Below are 27,174 nucleotides of genomic sequence, written 5' to 3'. Positions count from 1 at the left end.
ACCTCCCCTCACTTACCAGAAACTCTACTCAGAAATGGAAGCAGAAGAGTTCCCTTAATAAGAAAGTTTAACCCTCAAAAGGTCAGAACGTGGTGACTACATATGTCTGTAAACACCCATCACACCGTCAGCGATGTGCTGGGTTTCAAACCATCGAGTCTTTATGAGCAAATAGAAAGATTTATAAAGGCAATTCTGCTCTGAAGTGGGAACCAGTGAAACAACTTGGTCTTGCAAATAAGGCATTACAATAATCTAACATGTGTGATACGAGAGCATCGACCAATTTCTCAGTCAGTTTGAGATAAGAACTTTCTATTGCTGTAAATTTTATGAAGGGTAGAAAGCAGCGAGTATCCTGTATAAGACTTGTATCATGTTATAATTCTTTGTGACAGCACCAAGTGGGACTACTTTGAGCTATGAGCCCACTTATCGCTAAATGCAGTGATCTGATTGGTCAGATCTGTTTCTAAGTAAAAACATCTGTTCCAACACATTTACCAATGTGTAAAATCAAAATGTTTCACTTACCTATTCTCAAAGCAGCCGTTCACACCGACTGCCTCATGTTACTGGGCGAATTTTCGACATGTATTTTCAAACCAAGCTTAATTTTTTCCACTGATTTTTCAGATATGAATAAACGGATCTGACCAATCGGATCACTGCATTTAGCGACAAATGTACTCCTAGTTTAAATCGCACACCGGTACTAAATGTACAATGATATTGTAAACAGCTAGAAGATGTTTCTGGTCAATGTGGTCCCAAATCTGCCAACAAGAGCTCAAACTGCCCCACTGACATGCTGAAATATGTACAAAAACAGCTGTGACAGAGCTTCAACTCCTGGCTTAAACCATGAAATTCCTTCTCCACCTTGTCAGGTGAATTGGACGAACCCAGAATGTCAGTTTCTTCTTTTTCTTGACTAGACTTGCCATTACTAATGTTGTTTTTTTAAAAGAATGCTGGTTTTATTGTGTGCTAATACTGGATTTGTGGCTATATTCCTTCTCTTTGCAGTGTAGCACAGATATGTTATTAGTGCCTTTGTTGCTGAACAGCTGCATAGTTAAGAATCATTTCCCTTTTGGAATAAAACAAATAAATCCCAATCTTTCATCTCCATACGCTTAGAAAATGATTGAACTGAATGAATCTCTGAGTGAATGTGAGAATCAGATTCTTATCTGTGGTCTCTCTGTGTCAAACAGAGAGACCGAACATTTAGTCACAGCTCCACTGAAACATTTATTCTGCGGTTTGTCTCTGCTACATGTATGGGAGTGGTAAGCCCCTTTGTAGCCTGGGTTGGATTTTCCAGTCCTCCTTATAAGCTGATGTCAGAGTAAGTGGAGTCTCTTCATTTGAGGCTGGAGCTACAAGTGAGCGTCCTCTGTGCAGTATGATGTGTTAATGATTTATAAAAATATTTAAGAGCAGAAAGCTTCATTTCCACTCCTGTGTCAGAGAGAGAGCACCTTTCACTGTGTGTGGAGGCCGATTAACCTTGTAGCTTAAAACTTTGTGGTGTTGTCAGTTTCTTTGTTGAAAAGCTGGGGGCTACGTGGGCTGGGTGTTGCAATAGGTTTCACTGACAGCTGTGCTCCACTGGGTTTCGACTGAAGGTCTATTTTTATACTCGCAAAGGTGGGTTCACACTTACAGGGTGACAATTGAGCACTAAAAAGCTGTGGGTTAAACACATCGAGGATTTTTTAATCCTCGAAGTTTTGGCTTCAGGTCTGCTCTGAGATTTGGACGACACACATGAGGTGTGTGGCTTGTTACTAGCATAGCAGTGTGACTGCCCGCTGTTACACTGCTACAGAAATTCTGTGCATTACCATCCCATCTGTCTAATTATCTCTTTTCTTTCACAGAATGATGATGGTCTACAGGACCCTGCTGTTCCTGACACTGGTTTCAGGTGCTTATGGTCAGTTTACACCTTCAGATAATGAGCATAAACAGGGATGGAGCTATAAAATAAGATGCTGATTTAGGATTTAGTTAAGTTCCACTTTATACTTAAATAGACTCCTGATTTCTAAAAAGCTGTTTCTAATATTTTAGCTGCATTAGTATCTCAGATCAGTGCAGCCTGACTTGTATGGAACGCCAGGACTGCCAAAATGAATTAATTAAATACACCATTAAATAATTAATTAAATGTGGCAATAATTAATTTAAATTGGAATTAATTAATTAAATAAATCGTTATGACACATGTAATTAATTAATTATTGACACATTTAATTAATTATTTATGTATTTCACATTTTAATTAATTATTGACACATGTAATTAATTAATTATTGACACATTTAATTAATTATTTATGTATTTCACATTTTAATTAATTATTGACACATTTAATTAATTATTGACACATTTAATTAATTATTTAATGATATATTTATTTATTTCATTTTGGCAGTCCTGACGCCTGGCTCTCGTCATGAAATAATTTTATCTGTCAGCCTCACCCATCAAACTCAGGGGGCGGGGTTAACGCTGCCCATGCAGCTTCTCTAACATTTGATTGGTTGCCGTGCAAAGTAAGTCAAAACAGGTCGATCCTAGAAAATCGATTGCTTGTGTAGACTTGGGGCAGCCAGTTATCCCAGAATGCAGATCAAATCACAGGCAGCAATGGTGGTGGTGTAGTTTTAAAATACCCCGTTTTTCTGTCACCAGCTACACTTTTAACAGTGTTTTAGCCGCGAATGTCGCGACGTATGTCTGGTCAGGTTGTCAACATAGAACATGTTTGCAAAAGTGCTCAGATGTTTTCAGAGATTTCACTAGCTCTGCTAACAGTTAGCATGCAGAGTGCACCGAGGGGGTTACGTTAACCGGTTTGTTTACATATTCCACTCTCCGTGTTCCACATGTTGCATTCGCAGATTCTCATTTTCACCGAACGATCGTCTCTTTCCGCCTGGTCTTGTGTCTCTGTGCTTCTGTAACATAAAGAACGAGCTGACATTTTTCTCACGAAACCAGCGATCAGCTCAACAGACCCTCAGTTTACCTGCATGCATCCTCCTCCTCATCTGTCAGCTGTTTAACACCTGCTGCTAATTCAAGAAACACGCCTAGTTACCTGGTGATAGTCACAGTTTAACTGGGCAGCCGGTGCTCGATATAAAGCAATGTCAGCGCATTTTTCTGCACAACATAAGTAAATATAGTGTTTTCCCCGAGCGCAGAGCTGCTGGAGCTCGTTTCCTTACAGAGCACTTTATAGGCGAACAGCTTTATCAGCGGCTGATGTCCAATCACCGGCACACAGCTTTCAAACCTCAGCTGAGTTTTAGCTCTCAGTGGTTAAACGCTGGACTTCATTCACTCAGGTTCTGTCTGTCGGGTCACGTTTACTTCGCTGTTTTATTTACAACTGAGCAAATCGGTTTGGCTGAGGTTAAAGTTACGTTTCATAACTGCATAGTTTCACTGACGTTTAATGGTTCACTGGCACATGTGTTAGACTGAACTATCATCTAAATATCATCTGTTTTTTAATAGTTATTCAACTGTATTCTAAGCACCAGCTGTCTGTTAGAATGTGATTTTTTCTCTCTCTCTGTTGGCAGAGGTATAAAAATGCGCAGGAAAATCTGACATGCATGGCGAACTTCACCGACGATATTTAGGGAGGAATAAACACACATCAAACATAAATGAACCATTTGTCTGTCTCCATAATTGAGAGAATTTTCTCTTCTTATGTCAACACTCTCTCTCTTTTTTTTTGCTTTTTTTTTGCTTTTTCGGTCATGTTATGTTTACCTGTCAAAGGCTTGTTACAAACTATGAAACACATTGTGCAGACTTCTGGATGTTAGAAGAAAACTAATACTGCTCATGAATGAGACTAAAGGCAGGAAGGTGTCCTTTAAAACATGTTAATAGGACCTCCCTGTTTATATCATAGTTTATGATATAGCACGTGTATTTCAGTAATAGCCTGCTGAGGCCACTATACGTGCTGGCCTCATATCAAATGTGAAGGCAGACTGAGTCTATGTTTGACGTTTGTTTATATCTAATCTTCCTTTTCAAACATTTAAACAGCAGCGAGTCTGCAGCTGAGGGAATACAAATTCAAATTGTCGGAACAGGTTTGCTCGTTTCTTGGATTCATTTGGTGATTTATTAAATGTATAACTGTTATTCTAATCTGCTGCTGAGTCTCTTACACTTTTCTTTATGCTGTATATTTTCACGTCTCTGGAATAGTTGGCAGTTAGATAGTCAGCTGGGAAACTTTGTGTTAACTCATGGAGCTGAGGATATCGTGGATATGCTGACCTCGCTGCGTGGTGTACAGAGCGAGGTCAGCATGATTAATATTCACAATAAAAATATTAGCCGAACATCATGAAGTCTGTATGTGTTTCATAGTGTCGAACAACCTTTGTACAGTTAAAGCCAGCAGTTACTACATGACGGAAACACCAACGTTATCTCTTTTATGTGTTTATACACAGGTCACGCTGATTACTGAACAAAAACCCAAAGATCAGATGTTAAACAGATTTATTTGCTCTCTCTCCTCCTTAAACATGTTTTTAATGTTAGTTATAATTCAGAATTGGCGACTGAAACACGTAGGACACATAAGAACATCAGGAAATAAAACATAGATAAATATAACCTCAGTAAAAGAAGTCAGCGGGGGTTACTACAGCTGTGTACCGGGGCCTGCGCTTTGTCGGTGGGATTGCTTGCGAGGCGAGCGGGTCTATCCCACGCTTTGCTGTGAGACTGGGCAGACATCTCCGAAATCATCGAAACACTTTTGCAAAGAGGCTGTATCTTGACAAACCGACCAGACACATGAAGATTAAACCACTACATTCTCGGCTAAAAAAATATTAAAACGGTATTTGGTAACACACAAACAGGGTTTTTCAAAGCTCAGTTCTGTTAGCTTCCACATGCCGGTTGTTGTGTGCTAGAAACAATGGCCACCAGGCCAAAGCAATGGTTTTGACTCGATCAGCGTTGTGTCAATAATTAATGAAATGTGTCAATAATTAATTAAAATGTGAAATACATAAATAATTAATTAAATGTGTCAATAATTAATTAATTAAATGTGTCAATAATTAATTAAAATGTGAAATACATAAATAATTAATTAAATGTGTCAATAATTAATTAATTACATGTGTCATAACTATTTATTTAATTAATTAATTCCAATTTTAATTAATTATTGCCACATTTAATTAATTATTTAATGGTGTATTTAATTAATTCATTATGGCAGTCCTGGCGTTCCATAGGACTTGCTCTATCTAAAGCATAAGTAAACTTTTCCCTTCTTTCCTTTCTTGCTCTCAGAAACATCTGATGATGATAACGAGGTTCTGTACTACCGAGGTGAGGAAAACAGCAATGTTACAGTAGAATGGCAGTTTGCATCAAAAGTCAACATCACCACCTCAATGTTTAAGATCCACTGCCTGCAGTTACCTGAGCTGAAGGTTTTCTTCAACATGGACGATAGTTCTGATGAGCCTCAGCATGAGCAGTTTGCTGGACGTGTTCAGTGTGACCACAGGACGAGTCAGACTTAAACTGCCCAAAGTCAGGATTAATGATTCGGGACGCTACCTCTGCAGGATGGCCACTGAGTTGGGAAAGAAGGTTAAAGAATTCAGGCTCAACATTTCTGGTAAGATTAAATAAATTTTCGTTTTTTTAAGCTTTAACTCATCTCACTGAATTTATAAATATCCTCAGGGTGTCTCAAAGTGAAGTTAACTTATTCCTACAGAAAACACAAATCTTGAGAATACAGAAATGTGTGATCTCTGTGCGTTGGCTGCTCGGGGAGATGTCAAAGTAGTGAAAGATGTAATGGAAAAGTCCTTCACATCAAGGTCACCAGCAAAATATCTAAGTGTTTACTTTGCAAATGGACTCTCCTACTTTCAGTTTAACTTTACATTTCAATTTCAGTAACCCACAGAGTTGGATATTACAAATGATTGCAGCAGTTTGATAACATTGCTGTCTTCACTGTAATACAATACTGCTCATATGTGTTCTGTCTGAATAGTTTGCACATATTTAGTGAAATATAAATATACTGGATTTTAATATCTGTCATTTTAATTACAAAGCATGGCATGAAAATATTTGAAAAAAACCTTTAGCCCTCTGGGGTCCAGGGTATAATTGGCCATTTTTAACTACTTTTGATTTTCCCTCCACATTTTACCCTTAAAAACTATTTACTTCGCCTTGTTTGGTATCATCCTTTTCAGCACAACCTCACGTGTCTGAATTTACAGTTATGGTTTCATTTTGACATACTGTATTAACACAATTGATCTAAAATCAGACAAAAAACATAAAATTAGAGTAGAAAAATTGTATTTTTTACTGTAACAACCACAAACATGTTTAATGAATCATATTTCATAACTTTAAATGCAAATATAAATTGTCAATTTTAAAATCCTATGCACAAGTTTTGCAAACAAAGTTATTTGCAGCCATTTACCTTTTACCTTGATTTTTTAAATAACCATTTCAAACTATTTACAGAACAATCAGCTGTTCTTCATTCAATAAGATGCAACACAAATTATTTGTGCCACTCCAAAAAAATAATTTCTGTCCACTATAAAGGAGAACATCACAGCCTGATACCTGCAGGTCTGACAGCAGCAGGTGTATCACTCCTGTTTCTACCTGGAGACAGCAGCTGCCTCATTGTTCTGACACACAACACAAAACTATCCACAACACTACACACTAACTACACAAGACAACACACTAACTACACAAGACAACACATTAACTACACAAGACAACACATTAACTACACACCCCAAACACGCTAAACGTCACAAATCTATCACATCTCAAAACTCTCTCTCTCTTTTTCTGCTCTTTCTCTCTCTCTCTCTCTCTCTCTCTCACCGTCACTCTTAAAACTTCCTGTTTTTTGGTGGGTTTTTTGCTCATAAGCAGAGAGTGCTTGCTGCGCTGTCCTTAGACAGTAAACGTGACGAAACTATTGAGGAATAAACGATGTATTGTTTATCATGACTCTGGTTTACGTGGCCTATCAACACAATTTATAAACTGGTATATATCAACTTGTTGCTTCGTCTTTAAGTGGTCATGTGATTGGCTTACCACAACCACTTTATTCTTCCTCAGTCAAACAGCAGCACTCATGCAATTGTTTTGTCCCCTTAGCTCCAGGTGTTGTGCTAGACAGTGATCGTGATTACCGTCCGCAGGAGCACACGCAGCTGCTTAAAGCTGTAGCGCCCAGATTACTTACAGCTACTTCCGTGCAACTGATATAAGATGCGGTAAGCTGAACACAGCTTCAACCGTCTGTTTATTGAAAAATAGTAACGGACCGCGTTTTCTTGTTAGTAACTGTAACAGCGTTGTAACGATAGGAATAGTAATTAGTTAGATTACTCGTTACTGAAAAAGTAACGCCGTTAATTGTAACGCCGTTATTCCCATCACTGCTGATGACTGTGAAGGCCAACGCATTTGTTTCATATCATTTTCACAGTCAGAGAGCTGTCACTGCATACGGGCCACTGTCAGTCTGAAAGAGACCGCTGCGATCAGGATAAAGGTGATTGCGTTTAAAACTTGAACTGATTTGACGTGTGACCAAAGAGGGGAAGCAAAAAGTCTCCAACAAAACACTGGGAGCTGCAACCTTCTGCTGGACTAATAAAGGTTATCTTATCTTATCTTATCTTAAATTAGATGAAATATACAAGATGTAATGTTATGTGCACGTTGAGAATTTTAGCATCTCCTAGTGGTTAGCTTGGAGTCTGCGGGCAAGTGATTTTTTCTGTGGTTTGGCTTGTATTCCTTCCTATTGGATGTTTAGGGTCACATGAGTGGGGTAATGCAGGAAGCCTTTTTTGTATTGGGATTTGCACAATGAGGCATACCAGAAGTCTCCCTGTTTAATCCTTCAGCATCCACCTGTGTTATGCCATGGAGAAGCTTTGTTTGTAAGTTTGAATTGTGTTTCATCTTCATGAGTAGTGAGTGGTGTATATTTTATTGATTTTATGCATATTTGGAGAGATTTATATATAAATGCCTAGATCTGTTCGCCATGTGAAGCAAATGCATAATTCTTCATTGAACATATTTCTTTTTGTATTTTTGTAGTTTCACAAGTTCTGGGAAAGCACTGTAAGATGTACATTGATAAAGACACAAGTAAACAGCCCTCAACTTTACTTTCACGTCTGACTCATTCAACGCTTTCATTTCCTACGGCATATGTTTAGCTATCTGTCACTTCGTGTACCAGAACCACGCACGCAGCGGACAGAATACAAGATGTATATTGTGACTCACTGATGACGTAGGCTCCAACTTCTATATGAGTGTTACAGTAAAAAAAACTTGAGTACAGAATTGTTTGAATAAAATGTCATCTGCCACATTTGAACTACAAAGACTGAAGAAAGACTGAAGAAGAACAGAGAAAGAAGAAACAGTAGGGACTGCTATAGTGACATGTTAATGACAGCAAAGGCTTCATTCATTAGTCCATAATTCAGCTACACCACTGGTTGATTCCCATAAATATCCACATGGAGTCGATAAAGTTAGACGAGAAAAAAAAAAGACTCTAAAGTAGCTGGAAGCACCTGGAGCTGCTTAAATTTCCACTTTAAATGGAATTTAGCTGAAAAGAAAGGACAAAGAAGCGACACCTGGTGGCTGCACGACTTAATACACAGGAAACCAAACCAAATAAAAAATGGCATTGAAGGTGAGGATTCCCAAATGCAGATGAAAATCTGATATTTCATATATTGTAATTTCACAATCATAAAAATAAACTCTTAATAATGTCAGATTATTACATTATCTTATGCCAAGTTAAACCCCTGATTAAAGATTGTGAAATTATTATGTAGTTTTAGTTTGCATTATTCTCCTGAATTAGAAGAAGGGGATAACTATTACATTTATTAAACTGATTTGTATTAGGGCTGGGCCATATTATACGGTTCACGGTAATATCGGTATAATGTTAGGCAACGATAGGAAAATGAAATATCGCGCATGCGCAGTGCCTTTGTTTTCATACGCACATGGCCGATTGTTGAGTGAAACAGATGAACCAGAATTGGTTTGTAAAAATGGTGCAACTTCAGTGATGTGGAACTGGTTTGGTGTTTGTCCGTCAGATACACGACAAAGCACTTTTTTTTTTGCAGAACATGCAAGCGGCCGTCGTTATTTTCGTATTTGTCGCTCTTAAATCTGGGAGTAATCTGGGTCCTAAACCCCCCTCTTCAGGTCAAACGAACACTGCAGCATCACTGAGAGTTAAAAACTGTCTAAACTCTTTCATCTTTAATAAAACGATCAGCATTGCTGCTTTACCAGGTGTAACTATGAAGTTTAACTTCCAGGCATCCATGAAAACCAAATGTATTACATTTAACGGAGTTAGAAGTTAGCAGGAAGCTAGTGGAAGTTAGCTCGCTAGTTTCGCTAGTTACCTAAGCATGATATAGCATGTTCTGACTGAGAGATTTCTGAAAAAATTCAAACGTACAGCTCTGCTATCACTTCCAACATAAATGAAGACAGGAAACTAAACAGCAGTGACGTTTGTAGGGTTACTGAAGTTGGGCTAGCTGGTATATAATGATGTGCTACGTGATCGCTAGCGACACAGCTATGTTAGCATAACATAAACAGTGAAGCTGGAGGACAAACACTAACACTTTTCCACTTATAAAAGTTAACGTGAAGGTTCCTCATGGTTAGAGACAAATGCAATCGCATGGCAGGATGCTGTAAACGGACCAAACTTCAGTCAGGAGAACAACTGAGATAATCCATCCACAATACGAGGTTAGTCATTAATATACTGCAACAACATGGGAATAGAGCAGCTGTGTTAGAATACAGCATTAATGAATCAATGGTACAGAAGTGGAGGAAGCAAGAAGAATGAGTTGAATAAAGTTTGATTTATCTGACTGCTTTGTTTCGCTTAATGTGCCTTATAATCCCATGCACCTCATGGTCCGCAAAATGCGTACTGCACACTGCAGTTTAATGTTGCAAAGCACCTCTTTTTAACTTCAGTGGATATTATACATGGTTATGCTTAGGATATGTCAGCCCATTTCTACTGGAAATGCCTTTTGGTTAAACTTTCAGCAAGGAATTTGCATTTGCACTGTTAAATTTTTATAAAGCTTTAATGTACATAAAAACCAGCTTCTTGTTTAAGTGAAAATAAATGGAAGGTTGTCTTTTTGCGCTAGTAATGTTGTGGAGTTGTATTTTGTCTCGCATCAATTATATCGTCAGTTATATCATTATTGCAAATTTTCAAATATATATCGTGATAAATATTTTTGGCCATATCGCCCTGCTCTAATTTGTATTACATTAGACTGCTGATTTATTGTGAATGGATGATATTGTTTTATGATGCATTATACTGCTGATTTATAAGAAATATTGTTTTCTGAGAATCACGGGCTTGGTGTATTACGATAGCATAAACCGTTCACAAGCTTCTTCTGTCTGAAAAAAGTCAACTTGATGAGCAGAGAAGCAGGTGTGGGGAAGTGGCAATGCCCTAAAAAAGGCCTGGAGATTTAAAAACCTGAGTGGCCTAGGCTCAAAAACTTTTTTGTATATATTTATTTTAGTTCATATTTGAAGTTGATGTCGTGTTACGTTTTGTTCCTGCTGAATATCAGTTTCCACTTAACTTTAAAATCTGAAAAAATAGTCCATTTTTTTCCACTTTAAACTGTTGTTCCATTGTCATAACAGTACAATAATGTAAAATGACTGCCAGAAAAAGCTGAGGTTATTCTGAAGAAAGGGGCAAAAACATTCACTTATAGTATGATTTCTGGCCATTTTACAGCCAAAAATACCAAATAAGTCCAGGCAGCCTGATACTTGGTCAATAAAGGGCTAATATTGACTGGTTCTCACATGCCTGTATTTAGCCACGTCCTTGCTCAAGATGATTGTAGAAGTTGTGATCAGCTCAACCATGATAACAGAAAAATACTTTTAAAGAAGGATCAGAGTTTCTTTTTATTATTCCTGCAAAACACTTATCACATTTTTATGGAGATGAATGTGTTTGAAAACCATTTAATTTGTTTACTGCCTCATATATCAACTACTACACCTGCTGCACCCTCTCACCTTTGATGGTGTTTGAGGGACAGAAACAATTGAAATGAACATAAACTTAAATGCAACATAAGCATCATGTCAGTCGCTGCCTTATCTGTATGTTTAGGATCATTATCCTCCTCAAAAGACCCAGGTGTGGCATTTTAAAAACCAGCGCAGCAGCACAGCAAGCTAGAATGAGGCCAGTGAGGTTTGGAGGTGACCACTCTTACAGCCTTTGAGAAGAAGCTGTGCATAGTCCTGCCTCAGGGGGGAGGTCGAAGAGTTTCTGGGTTGGGTGTGTGGGGTTAATCGTGATACAGGTTGGACTGCTCCTGCACCTGCTGACGTAAATGCCAGACAATAGACAATAAAGAACAATGGAAATCAAATCTCATCTTTAAACAAAATATCAGTAACAGTCGAGCTGTAGATTTAAATTTCATGAAAAGTGAGAACTCAGCTGTTTGTGAGCTTTCATGCCAAATCAAGTCTAATATAAATCCTGATAAATGTGTTTTTGTAATATCTTTATACTTTGGTACAGACATACATTATAGCAAAAAGCAGCCTCTGCTGTACTGTCCTTAAACAAAATATTCTAAAAAACCCCACTGTAAAATAATCCTGACCTCAAAATAAAAAGCACCATGACTGATGTGTTTGCCACTGTGCTCAGTGACGTCTCTGACGTTAATAACAACACAGCTGAACTCCTCCACAGATCATCGCTGCTAAGGATGAGAAGAGGACTTTAAAGTTCACACAATGAACAACTTTGATGACATCCAAATCCTTAAAACTGAAACCAAAATGATGTACTTCAGACAATAATCAGTGTGTCTGTGTGTGGCAATTATGAACTTTCATAATTACAAAACAAACATTTGGAAAAACACCTGCAGCTCCAGGCTGTGGCGGGACAGTGGCGCAGCTGCCCCTCTGTTGGTCTTCCTTGGTCTCTTGTGTTCTGGGGGCCTCTGGATGTCTGGAGTTTTGATCTCCTCCACACCTGCTTCACGCCCTGGAGGACGGGGCTGTGGCCCCCCCACACCCTCTAGCAGATTATTACATGAAGGAACCTTTTAAAAAACAAAAAACAAGCGCGTCCATGCTCACAGGTGTACACACGGGTGATCACACCCACAAACTACACCCTTTTTGGCTCCTACCTCAAAGCACACTGTGTTCTGTTGATCTTATGTGCTGCACAATAATGTTTAACATTTAGTATTTACTGTCATATTCACATATATCATTGTGATGCTGTTTATTCTATTACTCTTGTTCTCTTCTGCTTGTTCTCTTTTTTCTTTCTCAGCAGGTGATCCAGGTGATTGATAGATGCATTTTTTTTTCTGCCCGTTCTGTTGGTTTTTGTCTTTTGCCCTTCTCCCCCGTCCCTCTTCTCAGCTGTTTCTCTTTCCCTCTTTCTTTCTCCCCTTCTTTCCCCCAGTCAAGTCTGTCCCGTATTCAGCAAGTGAAAATAAAATAAACAATAAAAGGTGAATCAAATGGACCATTATGGCAAGGCTGGGATGGTCAATTTGGTAAAGTAAATCCGTTGGGCATCTTTCTTTGCCTTTAGACAACAATTCTGATGGCAAAAGAGCCAAACGGGACAGGCAAAAAAAAAAAAAAAAAAAAAAAAAAAAGAGGATCATTATCCTCCTGCATTGACTAAAACTGAAGGACTGTTTGTTAACTTCAGTGAGAACTCTGACATTTCTAAAGTGAAGTTTATTTCTATAGAAGAAAGTGTTAACAAGCTTAAAAGTTGATGTGAGCAGTAAATAAAAAGGGTTAAACACACAGTATCGCTCTCAAACTGCTCCTCTTCCTGGAGTGAAGCACAGCCTGATAACCCTCCCTCTTCTTCCTGCTCTTAAACACAGCACCTCCTCTCTGTCCACGTGTTTCCTCGTTCCCTCCCCTTCAGATCTTCACTTTGAAGATGGGTGTAACCAACATGTGGTGACGTGTAAGAGCTGACAGGCTCCATTCACTGCAGAAACATGTTGTTGAGATCAGAGTTCAGACTAGTTTCAGTTATAAGGAAGTGAAACTCACACAGTCGCTGACACTGAGAGGAGAAATGGCACAGAAAGGAGTTCAGCTGGACCGAGAAACCTTCTCTTGTTCCATCTGTTTGGATCTACTGAAGGATCCGGTGACTACAACCTGTGGACACAGCTACTGCATGAACTGTATTAAATGTTTCTGGGATGAAGAGGACAGGAAGGGAATCCACAGCTGCCCTCAGTGCAGGAAGACTTTCACACCGAGGCCTGTCCTGGAGAAAAACACCATGTTAGCAGCTTTAGTGGAGCAGCTGAAGAAGACTGGACTCCAAGCTGCTCCAGCTGATCACTGCTATGCTGGACCTGAAGATGTGGCCTGTGATTTCTGCACTGGAAGGAAGCTGAAAGCCATCAAGTCCTGTTTATTCTGTCTGGCCTCTTACTGTGAGAAACACCTCCAACCTCACTATGATGTAGTTCAGTTTAAGAAACACAAGCTGGTGGCCCCCTCCAAGAAGCTCCAGGAGAACATCTGCTCTCGTCATGATGAGGTGATGAAGATTTTCTGTCGTACTGATCAGCAGAGTATCTGTTATCTCTGCACGATGGATGAACATAAAGGCCATGAAACAGTCCCAGCTGCAGCAGAAAGGACTGAGAAGCAGAAGGAGCTCGAGGTGAGACGACTAAACATCCAGCAGAGAATCCAGGAGCGAGAGAAAGATGTGAAGCTGCTTCAACAGGAGGTGGAGGCCATCAATGGCTCTGCTGATAAAGCAGTGGAGGACAGTGAGAAGATGTTCACTGAGCTGATCCGTCTCCTCCAGAAAAGAAGCTCTGATGTGAAGCAGCAGGTCAGATCCCAGCAGGAAACTGAAGTGAGTCGAGTCAAAGAGCTTCAGGACAAGCTGGAGCAGGAGATCGCTGAGCTGAAGAGGAAAGACGGCGAGCTGGAGCAGCTCTCACACACAGAGGATCACAACCAGTTTCTACACAACTACCCCTCACTGTCAGCACTCAGTGAGTCTACACACTCATCCAGCATCAATATTCGTCCTCTGAGCTACTTTGAGGATGTGACAGCAGCTGTGTCAGAGACCAGAGATAAACTACAGGACATTCTGAGAGAGGAATGGACAAACATCTCACTGACAGTCACTGAAGAGGATGTTTTACTGTCACCAGCAGAGCCAAAGACCAGAGCTGGATTCTTAAAATATTCACATGAAATCACACTGGATCCAAACACAGCACACAGACGTCTGTTATTATCTGAGGGGAACAGAAAAGTAACAAGAACAGAACAACAACAGTCTTATTCTGATCATCCAGACAGATTCACTGTATGGCCTCAGGTCCTGAGTAGAGAGAGTCTGACTGGACGTTGTTACTGGGAGGTGGAGTGGAGAGGGGGAGCAGTTCGTGTAGCAGTCGCATACAAGAATATCAGCAGAGCAGGGTTGGGCTGTGTATTTGGAAACAATAACAAATCTTGGGCATTATATTGTGACACAGACAGTTATAAATTTCTTCACAACAAAGTCCAAACTGTCCTCTCAGGTCCTCGGTCCTCCAGAGTAGGAGTGTACCTGGATCACAGAGCAGGTATTCTGTCTTTCTACAGCGTCTCTGAAACCATGACTCTCCTCCACAGAGTCCAGACCACATTCACTCAGCCGCTCTATGCTGGACTTTGGCTTTATGGACCTGGAGTCACTGCAGAGTTGATTAAAGTCAAATAGAGAAGACAGGTTCATGTTGATCCCTGACCATTATATGTACTTGTGTAGTTTCTAAATGAGGCTTTACATTTTAGAAGCTGAGAAGTTCAGTGGTCCATTGATGTGTGAAAATAATATTGCACTGATTCAAACTGTACTTACATTTATATACCTTACATCAATATAAATCTGAATTTGTTCTTATGGCTGATAATCATGTGAGTTTAAATGATACTACTCTTCATATTCAGCATGTTTGAAATCTGTCATCAGTCTGGTTAGTGGTTTTATTCTGTAGTTGCTGTAGTGGGTTGTCAAATGCAACAATATATTGGAGCTGCAGTGATTCATCAGTTAGTCAATGATTAGAGAATTGATTGTTTTATCATTATTTTAGTCACATTTAAAGCTGGTTCCAGTTTCTGAAATGTGAAGATTGTTGATTTTCTTGATCATATATGACTGTAAACTTAATGTCTTTGAGGTTTGAACTTTTAAAATGTAACAAAAATGGAATCTTTGAAGTTTTTTTAGTTGTTCTTAATTGTATCTAGAGTGATGACATTTAATGTAATTTTTTTTTAGATGTTTGATCACACTCGATCATTTATACATTTAAATACAGACAATAAACGATACAGGCCTGTATGTTGTGGAGGATAGACATGTTTCTTTGCCCTGAGCTGTGTCTGGCAGGCAGAGCGTCTCCACAAATCTGATGCTTCTGATTTGGAGAAAATGAGCTGAGGGAGACACCTGGTGGACAAACACAGACATGACAGGAAGAAAGACTAAAGTGCAGAGTGGAGACAAACAGCTGGAAATACTTGTTGGAAAGGATTGTCATGCTTCAGAAAAACACACAGCACACACTCTAACAGTCCTTTATTTGCACTGAAGGAGACACGTGAAGAAACCAAATCACACAATAATGACGTGAACACATTTATAGTCAGTGTTCAAGATGATGGATAGAAATGAAAATCATGAAGCATTTGTTCACTTTTAGGTCTGTTTCTTACAGCAGAAGCAGCATTTACATGAACTCACTGGCCTTTTTCCACTGAACGCTCTCTTCTTCATCAACTCATCTTCCTAAAAAGTGGATCTACCAACAGTTTATTTCTTTGTTATTGTGATTAAAATGTCAAACAAATATATTTTCCACTTTTGGTGGAAGGCAGGAATTTCTCTGCCCTGCATGTGGAGAAATCTGCTGTTAAATCAGAACATTAACAGGTTTCAGGTTGTAATCAAACACATATTACTGTGTATCATGTGTCAGCAGGCATGTGTTAACAGGGATTATAAGACACTTTAGTGGCTTTAATGTATATTTATATGTTTAACATATTTCTGTTTGTTCACATATAAAAACATGTGTTTTGTGTCTGTTTATCTTTGACCTTGTAATTAGTTCCTACAGTGAATTCATCATGTAAATCTCTAACAAAGTGGGAACAGTGGGACCCAGAGCCTCCACAGATTAAAGAGGAACATGAGGAACTCTGCAGCAGTCAGGAGGGAGAGCAGCTTGGACTGAAGGAGACCATCTGGAAACCTGAGATAAAGTTATACAGAATAGGTATGTAAAACTGTGACGTTTTACTAACAGTAAATGTTACTCATGGGTGTCACAGAGGAACAGTGGTTAGCACTTCATGGCATTTCAAGTATAACCAAAACATTTACCACTGTGTAAGAGAGCTCTGCCCCAGCATGCCATCTTATTACTGTGCCAATCGAGACATCCACAGTCATTTAACAAAAAACAACAACATCTATTTATTTCATACATCACAGATATTCACATATGAAGCTGAACCTTGAACTTTGCTAATAAGAGTGTCAGAACTAAACATTTGCATCAGTGCCCGAATAATTTGTCATGTTTTTACACTTTAGTGGCATATGTGAGCAACATGCTCGCTATGTAGAGACCTGCTAATAGTTCAGGCCACTAAATATTTTCTCAGATGTTTGTTTTGCCATAATTTTTTTCCCTTTGTGCCTTCAGATGTCCAACATCAGCATGCTTTTGAGAAAGAAGAGGTTTTAACCGACCAGCAGGTCTGTAACCAGGAGAGGAACTCTAGTCTGGACCAGGAGGACCCAGAGCCTCCACAGATTAAAGAGGAACAGGAGGAACTGTGCAGCAGTCAGGAGGGAAGCAGGAGACTGGTACTTTCATGGAGACTCCTGCTTATGGGGAAAGTGCCCACAGTGAACCAGAACCAAACAGCGAGCAGCTCCTTTCTCCCAGCTCTCCTGAAGCAGAGAGCCGAGATCATGAAGAAAATCAGCATGTGGACTCAAGATCAACTAGAAATGCAGAGCTGAAGAAGAGACGTCACAGAAAGAGAAGTCACAGTCAGAGAGTAGACAACACTCCTGTGTCAGTCAGTCAAAGTAGAACGGACGCAAAGAATAAGTCTGTACAATGTGACATGTGTGGAAAAACTTTGCAGAATAAATACAAAATGACTAGACATCTAAGAATTCACACAGGAGAGAAACTGTATTCCTGTAGCACCTGTGGAAAAAAATTTGCTCACCCATCAACGTTGAAAACACACACGAGAATTCACACAGGTGAGAAGCCGTATTCCTGTGGTACCTGTGGGAAAAGATTTGTCCAGAGGATGCACTTAAAGAATCACATGAGAATTCATATTGGTTAAATGTTCATACTTGTAAAATGTGGGAAAACTGTGAGTCATTGCTGGACACCTGAGTGAAAAGATGATCCATATTTAAGTCAATATTTTAGACCCAGAACAGTAAAGAAATGTCAGCATTGTTTGTTCAGTTTATTACCTTATTATGTTAATTGTAACAGGGAAAGTTTGATCTGACATTTCACCAAGGTTAAAGTTCAGTGTGCTCCTGTTCTGCTGGTTCATTGTTTAATTTTATTGATTTAAGTGTGGTTCATGTGTTTTTTAAGATTTATTATGATTATGATTTTTTTCTTACAAAGATGATAATCTCAAATGTGTGAAAGCAGCATAACAGAGTGTTCTGCCTTATTTAACACAGGTTTTTCTTTGTGTTTCTGACAGCGGCATTCCATCAGGACAAGCTTGCCCTGTCAAATTTAAACAATACTGATAAATTTAAATGTACCAAAGTAAAGCGATGTCTCTCCTTTCATTTCAGACAGCACAGTCATAAAGCTCCTCACTTTCATTTAATGTTTAATATATTTATGTTACTGCCGTCTTGTGGCTGCAGTTGGTTATTGTCACTGAAAGCTGTTCTTCTTTCATACAGGGAGTGCAGAATTATTAGGCAAGTTGTATTTTTGAGGAATAATTTTATTATTGAACAACAACCATGTTCTCAATGAACCCAAAAACTCATTAATATCAAAGCTGAATGTTTTTGGAAGTAGTTTTTAGTTTGTTTTTAGTTTTAGCTATTTTAGGGGGATATCTGTGTGTGCAGGTGACTATTACTGTGCATAATTATTAGGCAACTTAACAAAAAACAAATATATACCCATTTCAATTATTTATTTTTACCAGTGACACCAATATAACATCTCCACATTCACAAATATACATTTCTGACATTCAAAAACAAAACAAAAACAAATCAGCGACCAATATAGCCACCTTTCTTTGCAAGGACACTCAAAAGCCTGCCATCCATGGATTCTGTCAGTGTTTTGATCTGTTCACCATCAACATTGCGTGCAGCAGCAACCACAGCCTCCCAGACACTGTTCAGAGAGGTGTACTGTTTTCCCTCCTTGTAAATCTCACATTTGATGATGGACCACAGGTTCTCAATGGGGTTCAGATCAGGTGAACAAGGTGGCCATGTCATTAGTTTTTCTTCTTTGATACCCTTTCTTGTCAGCCACGCTGTGGAGTACTTGGACGCGTGTGATGGAGCATTGTCCTGCATGAAAATCATGTTTTTCTTGAAGGATGCAGACTTCTTCCTGTACCACTGCTTGAAGAAGGTGTCTTCCAGAAACTGGCAGTAGGACTGGGAGTTGAGCTTGACTCCATCCTCAACCCGAAAAGGCCCCACAAGCTCATCTTTGATGATACCAGCCCAAACCAGTACTCCACCTCCACCTTGCTGGCGTCTGAGTCGGACTGGAGCTCTCTGCCCTTTACCAATCCAGCCACGGGCCCATCCATCTGGCCCATCAAGACTCACTCTCATTTCATCAGTCCATAAAACCTTAGAAAAATCAGTCTTGAGATATTTCTTGGCCCAGTCTTGACGTTTCAGCTTGTGTGCCTTGTTCAGTGGTGGTCGTCTTTCAGCCTTTCTTACCTTGGCCATGTCTCTGAGTATTGCACACCTTGTGCTTTTGGGCACTCCAGTGATGTTGCAGCTCTGAAATATGGCCAAACTGGTGGCAAGTGGCATCTTGGCAGCTGCACGCTTGACTTTTCTCAGTTCATGGGCAGTTAGTTTGCGCCTTGGTTTTTCCACACGCTTCTTGCGACCCTGTTGACTATTTTGAATGAAAGGCTTGATTGTTCGATGATCACGCTTCAGAAGCTTTGCAATTTTGAGACTGCTGCATCCCTCTGCAAGATATCTCACTATTTTTGACTTTTCTGAGCCTGTCAAGTCCTTCTTTTGACCTATTTTGCCAAAGGAAAGGACGTTGCCTAATAATTATGCACACCTGATATAGGGTGTTGATGTCATTAGACCACACCCCTTCTCATTACAGAGATGCACATCACCTAATATGCTTAATTGGTAGTAGGCTTTCGAGCCTATACAGCTTGGAGTAAGACAACATGCATGAAGAGGATGATGTGGACAAAATACTCATTTGCCTAATAATTCTGCACTCCCTGTATGTAGTTATCTTGGTCCATGTGTACGTCTCCCATTAACAATGACTGGAGCTTGTCAAGCTGTGAGGCCAACAGCTTGTTTCTGGTGGTTTGTGCGAGTTAATTGCCCCTGTGAAATGAATTTATTGGCTCAAATTATGTTTTGTTTTTTTTGTTTTTTTGTCGTGTGCAATTTATGACATAAAAGTAATTTCATAGTTTAGACCAGGGGTAGGCAACCTTTCTGATGAGGAGTGCCATCTAAAATTTCCACAGAAGTCAATATGCCGTATGATTGCATTAGCAATAAATTTAATAACGCTCTATATTAACAGTTGCACACTATATAGAACAACATTATACAATTATATTTGTTCGCAGATGTTTGATATGCTGCAAATAAACTCAGCCGATATGGCATGTTTGTTGATACAGGGATACAAATGTTAATGTGATCTTATGAACTTTGAAACTTGAAACTTTGCTAGACCCGCCCCTGCACAGTTACCAGCTGTCAGCGACTTAGAAAAGGATCCTGGTGTTATTTGTCTCTCAGAAACAGCTTATAACTTCTGAAGGAAAAAAATGTCCATCCCGGTTTTCCCTCCAAGGCACGAGCGATAAGCAGAGTTCTGTCCTTTCCTTCTAAGATTCCTAATTATTTAAAGTAACACTCAGGTATGCCATTCAGCGTGTTAGTACGAGCTCGGGAGCAGCTTGGGAGAACAAGAAAACAGAGACTGCTTTAGGTTGCCTTCCCAATCGACTCAAAGGTTTATTTAGTACATAACAGCTTATATAGAGGAAAAAAAGGTTCGTGTGTCAGCAAGTTCTCAGTTCAAACCGGTACAGACCAAATAAGGAAACGTCTTCCTGCCTTGTGAGCAAAGAAGTATCCTGTGTGTAGTTTATCAGTTCAGCTACAATTTATGATCATCCCAGCAAAATACACTCCTAGACATAGAATACAGAGTTCTTTCATTAGTGAATTCTGAAACAAACCACCTGGCCTTTAACGAGCCTTTTTCTAAGAGATAAAGAAGGGAGGATGGGAGTAAGGAAGTGGTCTCGTCTCTGTGGTGTTTTCGACCTTGGGGTACCAGCCTGTGAGTCTTACACATCAATTCTTGGGTCAGAGAGAAAGAGAAAAACAACTATTAAATGGGCCTTATTGAGTAACTCTTTTCTGTATAATATCACAATAAAACAATATCCTGTAAATGCTACCATGGTATCAAAATATCACAACAACTTCCCTTCAACTCATTCATGTCGCCTAAAAGGTAAACAAGCAAGAGAGATGGGACTTGTGTTAGAAATGCTGATCAGCTGATCATTGAGCGATCGTGGCTCAAGAGTTGGGAGTTCGCCTTGTAATCGGAAGGTTGCTGGTTCGAGCCCCGGCTTGGACAGTCTCGGTCGTTGTGTCCTTGGGCAAGACACTTCACCCGTTGCCTACTGGTGGTGGTCAGAGGGCCCGGTGGCGCCAGTGTCCGGCAGCCTCGCCTCTGTCAGTGCGCCCCAGGGTGGCTGTGGCTACAATGTAGCTGCCATCACCAGTGTGTGAATGTGTGTGTGAATGGGTGGATGACTGGATATGTAAAGCGCTTTGGGGTCCTTAGGGACTAGTAAAGCGCTATATAAATACAGGCCATTTACCATTTACCATTGATCAGTTTTGTGATTGAAGTAGCAACAGGAAAGGGAGGGGGAGAGAATGAGAGAAGAAGAAACAGCTGTGCAGCATAAAAACGCAGAATAACTCCAGCGTTGTGTCTTTTTCCATTCTAGCTGAAGTCCGGGACAAACTGTTCCTTTTCAGCTCAATACAAAATGCATAATATTTGTGTTCCTTCTCCACTGGTGCAGGCAAGCTACAGTTGTAGCCACAGCTGCCCTGGGGCAGACTGTCAGAAACAAGGCTGCCATATCGCGCCATCGGCCCCTCTGGCCAACACCAGTAGGCAATAGGTGAAGTGTCTTTCCCAAGGACACAATGACCGAGACTGTCCAAGGCGGGGCTTGAACCAACAACCTTCCGATTACAATCAATCAATCAATCTTTATTTATAAAGCACTTTTCATACAAAAAAAAATGTAGTACAAAGTGCTTTACATGGTTAAAAGCAGCCCACCCCACCTCCAACTCACTCCCCACACTCTCATTAACATAAACAATGTGAATACACACATATCTCCCCCCCCCACACACACACACACACACACACACTTAAAGAGTAAAATTGGGCTGGGTACGCATGTGCCAAGTGAGGAAACACTATCACAGGGAGCCGTCTGCACCGGGAGCCGGCCACAGACCGCAGCCTCCGGGCTGGGCACACAGCAGGAGGGAGGCAAAAAAGCCCCCCAACCAGGCTGAGAGGACCCCCAGAGACCCAGCAGCCACGGTCGATCACAGCCCCGGTGCAGAGAGCGCCCTCTGAGGAAACACTGGAGATATGACGCAATACGATGTATACAGGGTAAAATGATAAAATAAATAAGAACAGGATACAATATAAATATAAATATAAATAGAGTAAGAAGATTAAAAAATGAATAAGAACAAAATCAATAAATATTAGGTAAAACCTAAATTAATAAATAGAATAACAGGATAGAATAAATAAGCATAAAATAAATAAACGCTAAGTAAAAGCTAAATTAAAAAGGTGGGTCTTGAGCCTGTTCTTAAAAACATGTACGTTCTCTGCGGCCCTGAGCTCCTCCGGCAGGCTGTTTCACAGACGAGGGCCATACCACTGAAAAGCTGCCTCTCCGTGAGTATGTGTCCTGACTTTAGGGACAATCAAAAGGCCAGCACCAGAGGACCTCAGGGTCCGCGAGGGTTCATATGGTAAAAGCAGAGTTGGCAGTTCGTCTACAAGACGAACTGCCAACTCTTGAGCCACGATCGCCCCCATGATGGATGTTTTACTGTCACCACCAGAGCCAAAGACCAGAGCTGGATTCTTAAAATATTCACATTAAATCCCTACAGCTTCCTCCCACAGTCCAAATAAATGCACTCAGTGGGGATAGGTTAATTGGAAACACTAAATTGCCCATAGGTCTGAATGGGGTAAATGTGAGTGTGACTGGTTTCCTCTGTCTATGTGTTAGCCCTGCGACAGACTGGCAACCTGTCCAGGGTGTAACCTGCCTCTTGCTCAGCTGGGATAGGCTCCAACACCCCCAGGGGACCCTAAAGGGGTAAGCAGAAGTGAATGGATGGAACTACAGTCTTATTCTGATCATCCAGACAGATTAACTGAATATTATCAGGTCCTGAGTAGAGAGAGTCTGACTGGATGTTGCTACTGGGAGGAGGAGTCTAAAGAGGTTAAAGGAAAAAGACGTGGAAAATCTTTCTTCCTGAATTGATTACTACAAAGGTAATCATGGAACTTGCAGATAAGAAACAGATTTATAAATCCAAATGTGATCAAATAAAGTGCAACAACATAGAAAAAAGCAACTTATGTCAAACACTCATCTCTGAACTTGAGTACACATGCTTTATTGCACTCTAGGTTTGTGTATTTCAAATAAACATTTTCTGTCTTACAGTTGTTTATTGTACAAAAATATAAAGCCAACATTCGTCTATTCTCCTACTCCTAATTTTGTTTTATGTATGTAGCTAGAGACTGACCACATATGCAGTAACAAATAAAAACATAAATAAGCAAGCTTTTTTTTTTTCCATATATTGTCACAGTTACACATGCGACTCTCCCCTCTTTTAACAGCTGACAATAAACAGTTTTAATAACAAGAGCTGCTTATAAGCTAACATGATGCCAGCTAATGCTAGGTTCCAGTGTCTGAAAAAAATCACACTTTCCCTCTGATAAATTGTTTGAATACATTCTCTCATAGCACGAAGGTTTCTTTGCTAAGTTTCCAAGTGCAGTTATGTTGGATCCACGTCATAGAAGGTTTCTCTAATGCTGCCTAAAACAAGAGGCTAACAGCACTCTACTGCCAGTGCTGAGATTTTACACACCGTACCTCTAAGCTCATTTTTGGTGATACCAGAATGATTTGGTGTAAGGGAGATAAACAGAATTCCCACGAATCCAGGACCCAATACTGCTGCTCCCTGGTTAGTGCAACATAGGCAAAACTGCTGGAGTTATAAACGTTCAATCCCTATAGAGAACTGAGGGAGTTCATGACTTCACAAAAGACCGAAAATACAAATCAGGAGTCACAACTGTAAAAAATAAATAAATTAATTAATTAATTAATTAATAATAATAATAATAATAATAATAATAATAATAATAATAATAATAATAATAATAATAATTGTACTACTCCCACAGATGAACAACTTGAAACTTGAAATTCTGGATTTATTTATTTATTTATTTATTTGTTTTTTGTTTTTTTAATCTGAAAAATCACGACTTAACTTTTCACAGAAACAGTGAATACTTAATAGTATTTCCTCGGAACCTGCTTTTGTCTGATCATTTTTTGTCAGTGTCCCGGCACACTGCTGCAACAAACAAGTCAGTTTATTCTGAACTGGGTGATGACTCCTTTAAATGAAAATTAGCTTGTAGCTTGTTATCTGTCTAATGATGTGACTGGATATGTGAGCTCAAATATTATTTGTTGAATTTAGCCTGTTGCATCAGTTGCTCGCTTTCTCTTATCTCGGGGTTAACAAACTCAGTTGTTGCTTACTCTGCAGTCTGGAAGAGGACCCTGTACTCTGCACAGACTTGGATGAGCTTTGTTAAACGAGGTTCATGTTAACAGTTTAAATTACGCATTTTTTGGAGGCAGTGACAACCAAAGACAACGGTGTTTGTTACAATCTGAGAAAGGAAGAAGCAACCCATGTATGTTTTTATAATGTTTTTCTGCTTCTATTACTACTGTTAGTGATGAAAAAGCAAGAATGTGCATAGACTATTATTAGTACAAGTAGTAGTAGGATTAAGTAGTCGTAAATTATTAGATATATGAGAATTTGTAAGTTTTTGAGATTTCTATATCATCAATGTGATTTTTGTTTTTCCCACCAAAACACTTGTGATGCAAATTCATATTTATTTTTTTATCTGTCAGGTTCAATAAACACTACATTTTTCACTCTAATTTTCTGCCAATTATTTTATGATTAATGCTTTAAAGAGTTAAAGAGGTTGTGTCATTAACATAATGCTTTTAGAGGACTGTAGCTCATTCTGTGTGTCTGTAGCAAAGTATTTAAACAGTTAAAAAAAATTCTCAGTTTAAGTAACAGGTACAAAAAAAAATCCTTGAAATGAAGCTCAAAAAATCTAGAGAGAACTATGGTGCAAGTTGATTTCGAACTTATTTTCATAAAAAGGGCGATCGTGGCAGTTTGTCTTTTAACCAGAAGGTTGCTGGTTCTAGTCCCGGCTCGGTCAGTCTAGGTTGTTGTGTCCTTGGGCAAGACACTTCACCTACTGCCTACTGGTGGTGGTCAGAGGGCCTGGTGGCGCCAGTGTCCGGCAGCCTCGCCTCTGTCAGGGTAGCTGTGGCTACAATGTAGCTGCCATCACCAGTGTGTGAATGAGTGGAAGGCTGAATGTGTAAAGCGCTTTGGGGTCCTTAGGGACTAGTAAAGGGCTATATAAATACAGGCCAAAAATAGCATTTTGATGGTAAACACTCCTTTAAACACCATCACAGAAAACAGATTTCACAGTGTTGCTGTTTTCTATATGTTGAAACATATAGAAAACCTTGTGTCAGATATATATTTTTGCAACTCTGAATATAAAAAAAAATATGTCAAATATTTTGAGAGCAAATTTTTCTTCTGGTTGCTTCCAATGCTGTGTTTGTAGTTCATGTAGTTTTGGTCAGTCAGTGTAATAATCAGCATCATGAACAGAATCAGATGTTGTGACGAGTGAATGAAGTCAGACTGTAGATTTTTCTTCTTCTAGCTGTACTGACTGACCTTTGACCTCATGTGTTGATGACTCTTCGCCTCTGTCTCCTCTCACAGGGAGAAGATGATCTGCAGGATCCTGCTGCTCATCATCCTCACCTCATGTGTCTCTGGTTAGTTTACAGCTTCACTTTATGAACTCCAAATAAAGCTCAACAACAGATTTGTTCCAGTTCTCAGTGTGTCTGCTCCTCTCTTTCCCTCTCTGTCTCCTCAACAGGATCATTTGTAGTCAATGTGACACAGACCTGCTATCAGGCAGAGGAGAACCACAACATCACACTGGAGTGGACGTTCACCATCATAGATGACATGTCTTTGATTAGTGTCCTCTGTTATCAGAAAATTGAAGAAAAAATAGTAGTCTTGTACAATTTTGTTCATTATTTTGAGGTGTCAGAGTCTCGGGATGAAAAGTTTTCAGGACGAGTCCAGAGTGACAAAGACGCCCTCAGAGAAGGACGAATCAGACTGCAGCTGTCCAGACTCAGGACTGATGACTCGGGTCTTTATGTTTGTGCAGTGTTTACTAACTACTCCTCAGGTTCAGCAAAATGTGATCTCAAAATCACTGGTAAGTTTATTCAGTAGAATTAATAGATTTTTCAATTTTCACTCTTTCACTGGCTGGACTTTTAATCTGCACTTGATGGAGTTTAATTGTTGAGAATTTTATTATTAGTCAAGATCAGCTTTCATAATTAAAACACATTTCATGCATGTAAGACAAACATCAAAATGTGCTCATGCTGGACATGAACATATGTTAACTGTTTCTTTCTTCTTCTTCTTTTCTTTCTTTTTTTGTCTTTTACAGCAGCTGCTGATCAACTCAGAGATCGACTTTAACACCCAACACAGTTGGGAATGGCACTGACAGCACCACCTCTGATGTGGTGTTTGCCATAATTCAGAAAGAAAGTGCAGACACAAGACTTATTTATAGCTGTAGAGATGAGTTTCTCAGATTACAAGTAATAAATCCAAGTTTCTTTGATGATTTTACATCTCATCAACACCAAATAATTTAATTCCAATTTCTTGTTTAAAATGTATTTTCTGTTTTTTTACAACCTGCAAAATGATCATTAAAGAAGTTAATTATAGGATTTGACAAAAGTATTTTTTGTTATGGTGTGCTGGCTCTGTGAAGAAACAATACTGGCTTGATCAAGGCTTTCTGTGTTGTGTAAAAATCAACAAAAACAAAACATCAGCTATTTAACACTAATAAAGTGATTGAAGACACTGAGACCTGAGGGCCATGGCCACAAGAAGAAGCATAAATACTCACAGACAGGTAGTCAAAATTGTTTTATAGTTTTGATATGGACCAAAGAATATACAGATGACTTTCTGAAAAGGTTTGGTGTGAGTAAGGCAGCAAATGGAATTAAACCCAAAAATTAGTTAAGTGAGAGACATTTTAACCATCAGGATAATAAAGAGAATGAAGAAGGGATAACAGTGAAATTCTGAAAAAA

General features: G+C 39.4%; 2 protein-coding genes and 1 pseudogene across 3 annotated transcripts; all 3 read left to right on the top strand.

The window, feature by feature from the left end:
* The first annotated feature begins 1,883 nt into the window (after positions 1-1,883).
* Positions 1,884-18,098, top strand: LOC146674050 (uncharacterized; annotated as a pseudogene). Its single transcript, XR_014908942.1, has 4 exons — positions 1,884-1,945; positions 5,362-5,695; positions 16,356-16,523; positions 16,956-18,098. The product of XR_014908942.1 is annotated as an uncharacterized LOC146674050 (transcript).
* LOC146674051 (tripartite motif-containing protein 16-like) lies at positions 13,270-15,486 on the top strand. Its single transcript, XM_085392496.1, has one exon. It carries the CDS (start codon positions 13,292-13,294, stop codon positions 14,957-14,959), a length of 1,668 nt encoding a protein of 555 aa, XP_085248622.1. The 5' UTR covers positions 13,270-13,291; the 3' UTR covers positions 14,960-15,486.
* Positions 18,099-24,464: 6,366 nt separating the features above from the next.
* On the top strand, positions 24,465-26,763 carry LOC146674049 (programmed cell death 1 ligand 1-like). The gene is made up of 4 exons (XM_085402347.1): positions 24,465-24,605; positions 25,748-25,803; positions 25,911-26,264; positions 26,508-26,763. Coding segments are annotated over exons 1-4 (444 nt in total). The 5' UTR covers positions 24,465-24,603; the 3' UTR covers positions 26,540-26,763.
* Positions 26,764-27,174: the final 411 nt, after the last annotated feature.

This window comes from Rhamphochromis longiceps, linkage group LG3 (genome assembly GCF_057381845.1).
Source record: "Rhamphochromis longiceps isolate RC_006_pf linkage group LG3, R_longiceps_female_GT1.1, whole genome shotgun sequence".
NCBI lineage: Eukaryota > Metazoa > Chordata > Actinopteri > Cichliformes > Cichlidae > Rhamphochromis > Rhamphochromis longiceps.
The sequence above is the reverse complement of the archived record's forward strand: the minus strand, read 5'-3'. Positions and strand labels throughout refer to the sequence as shown.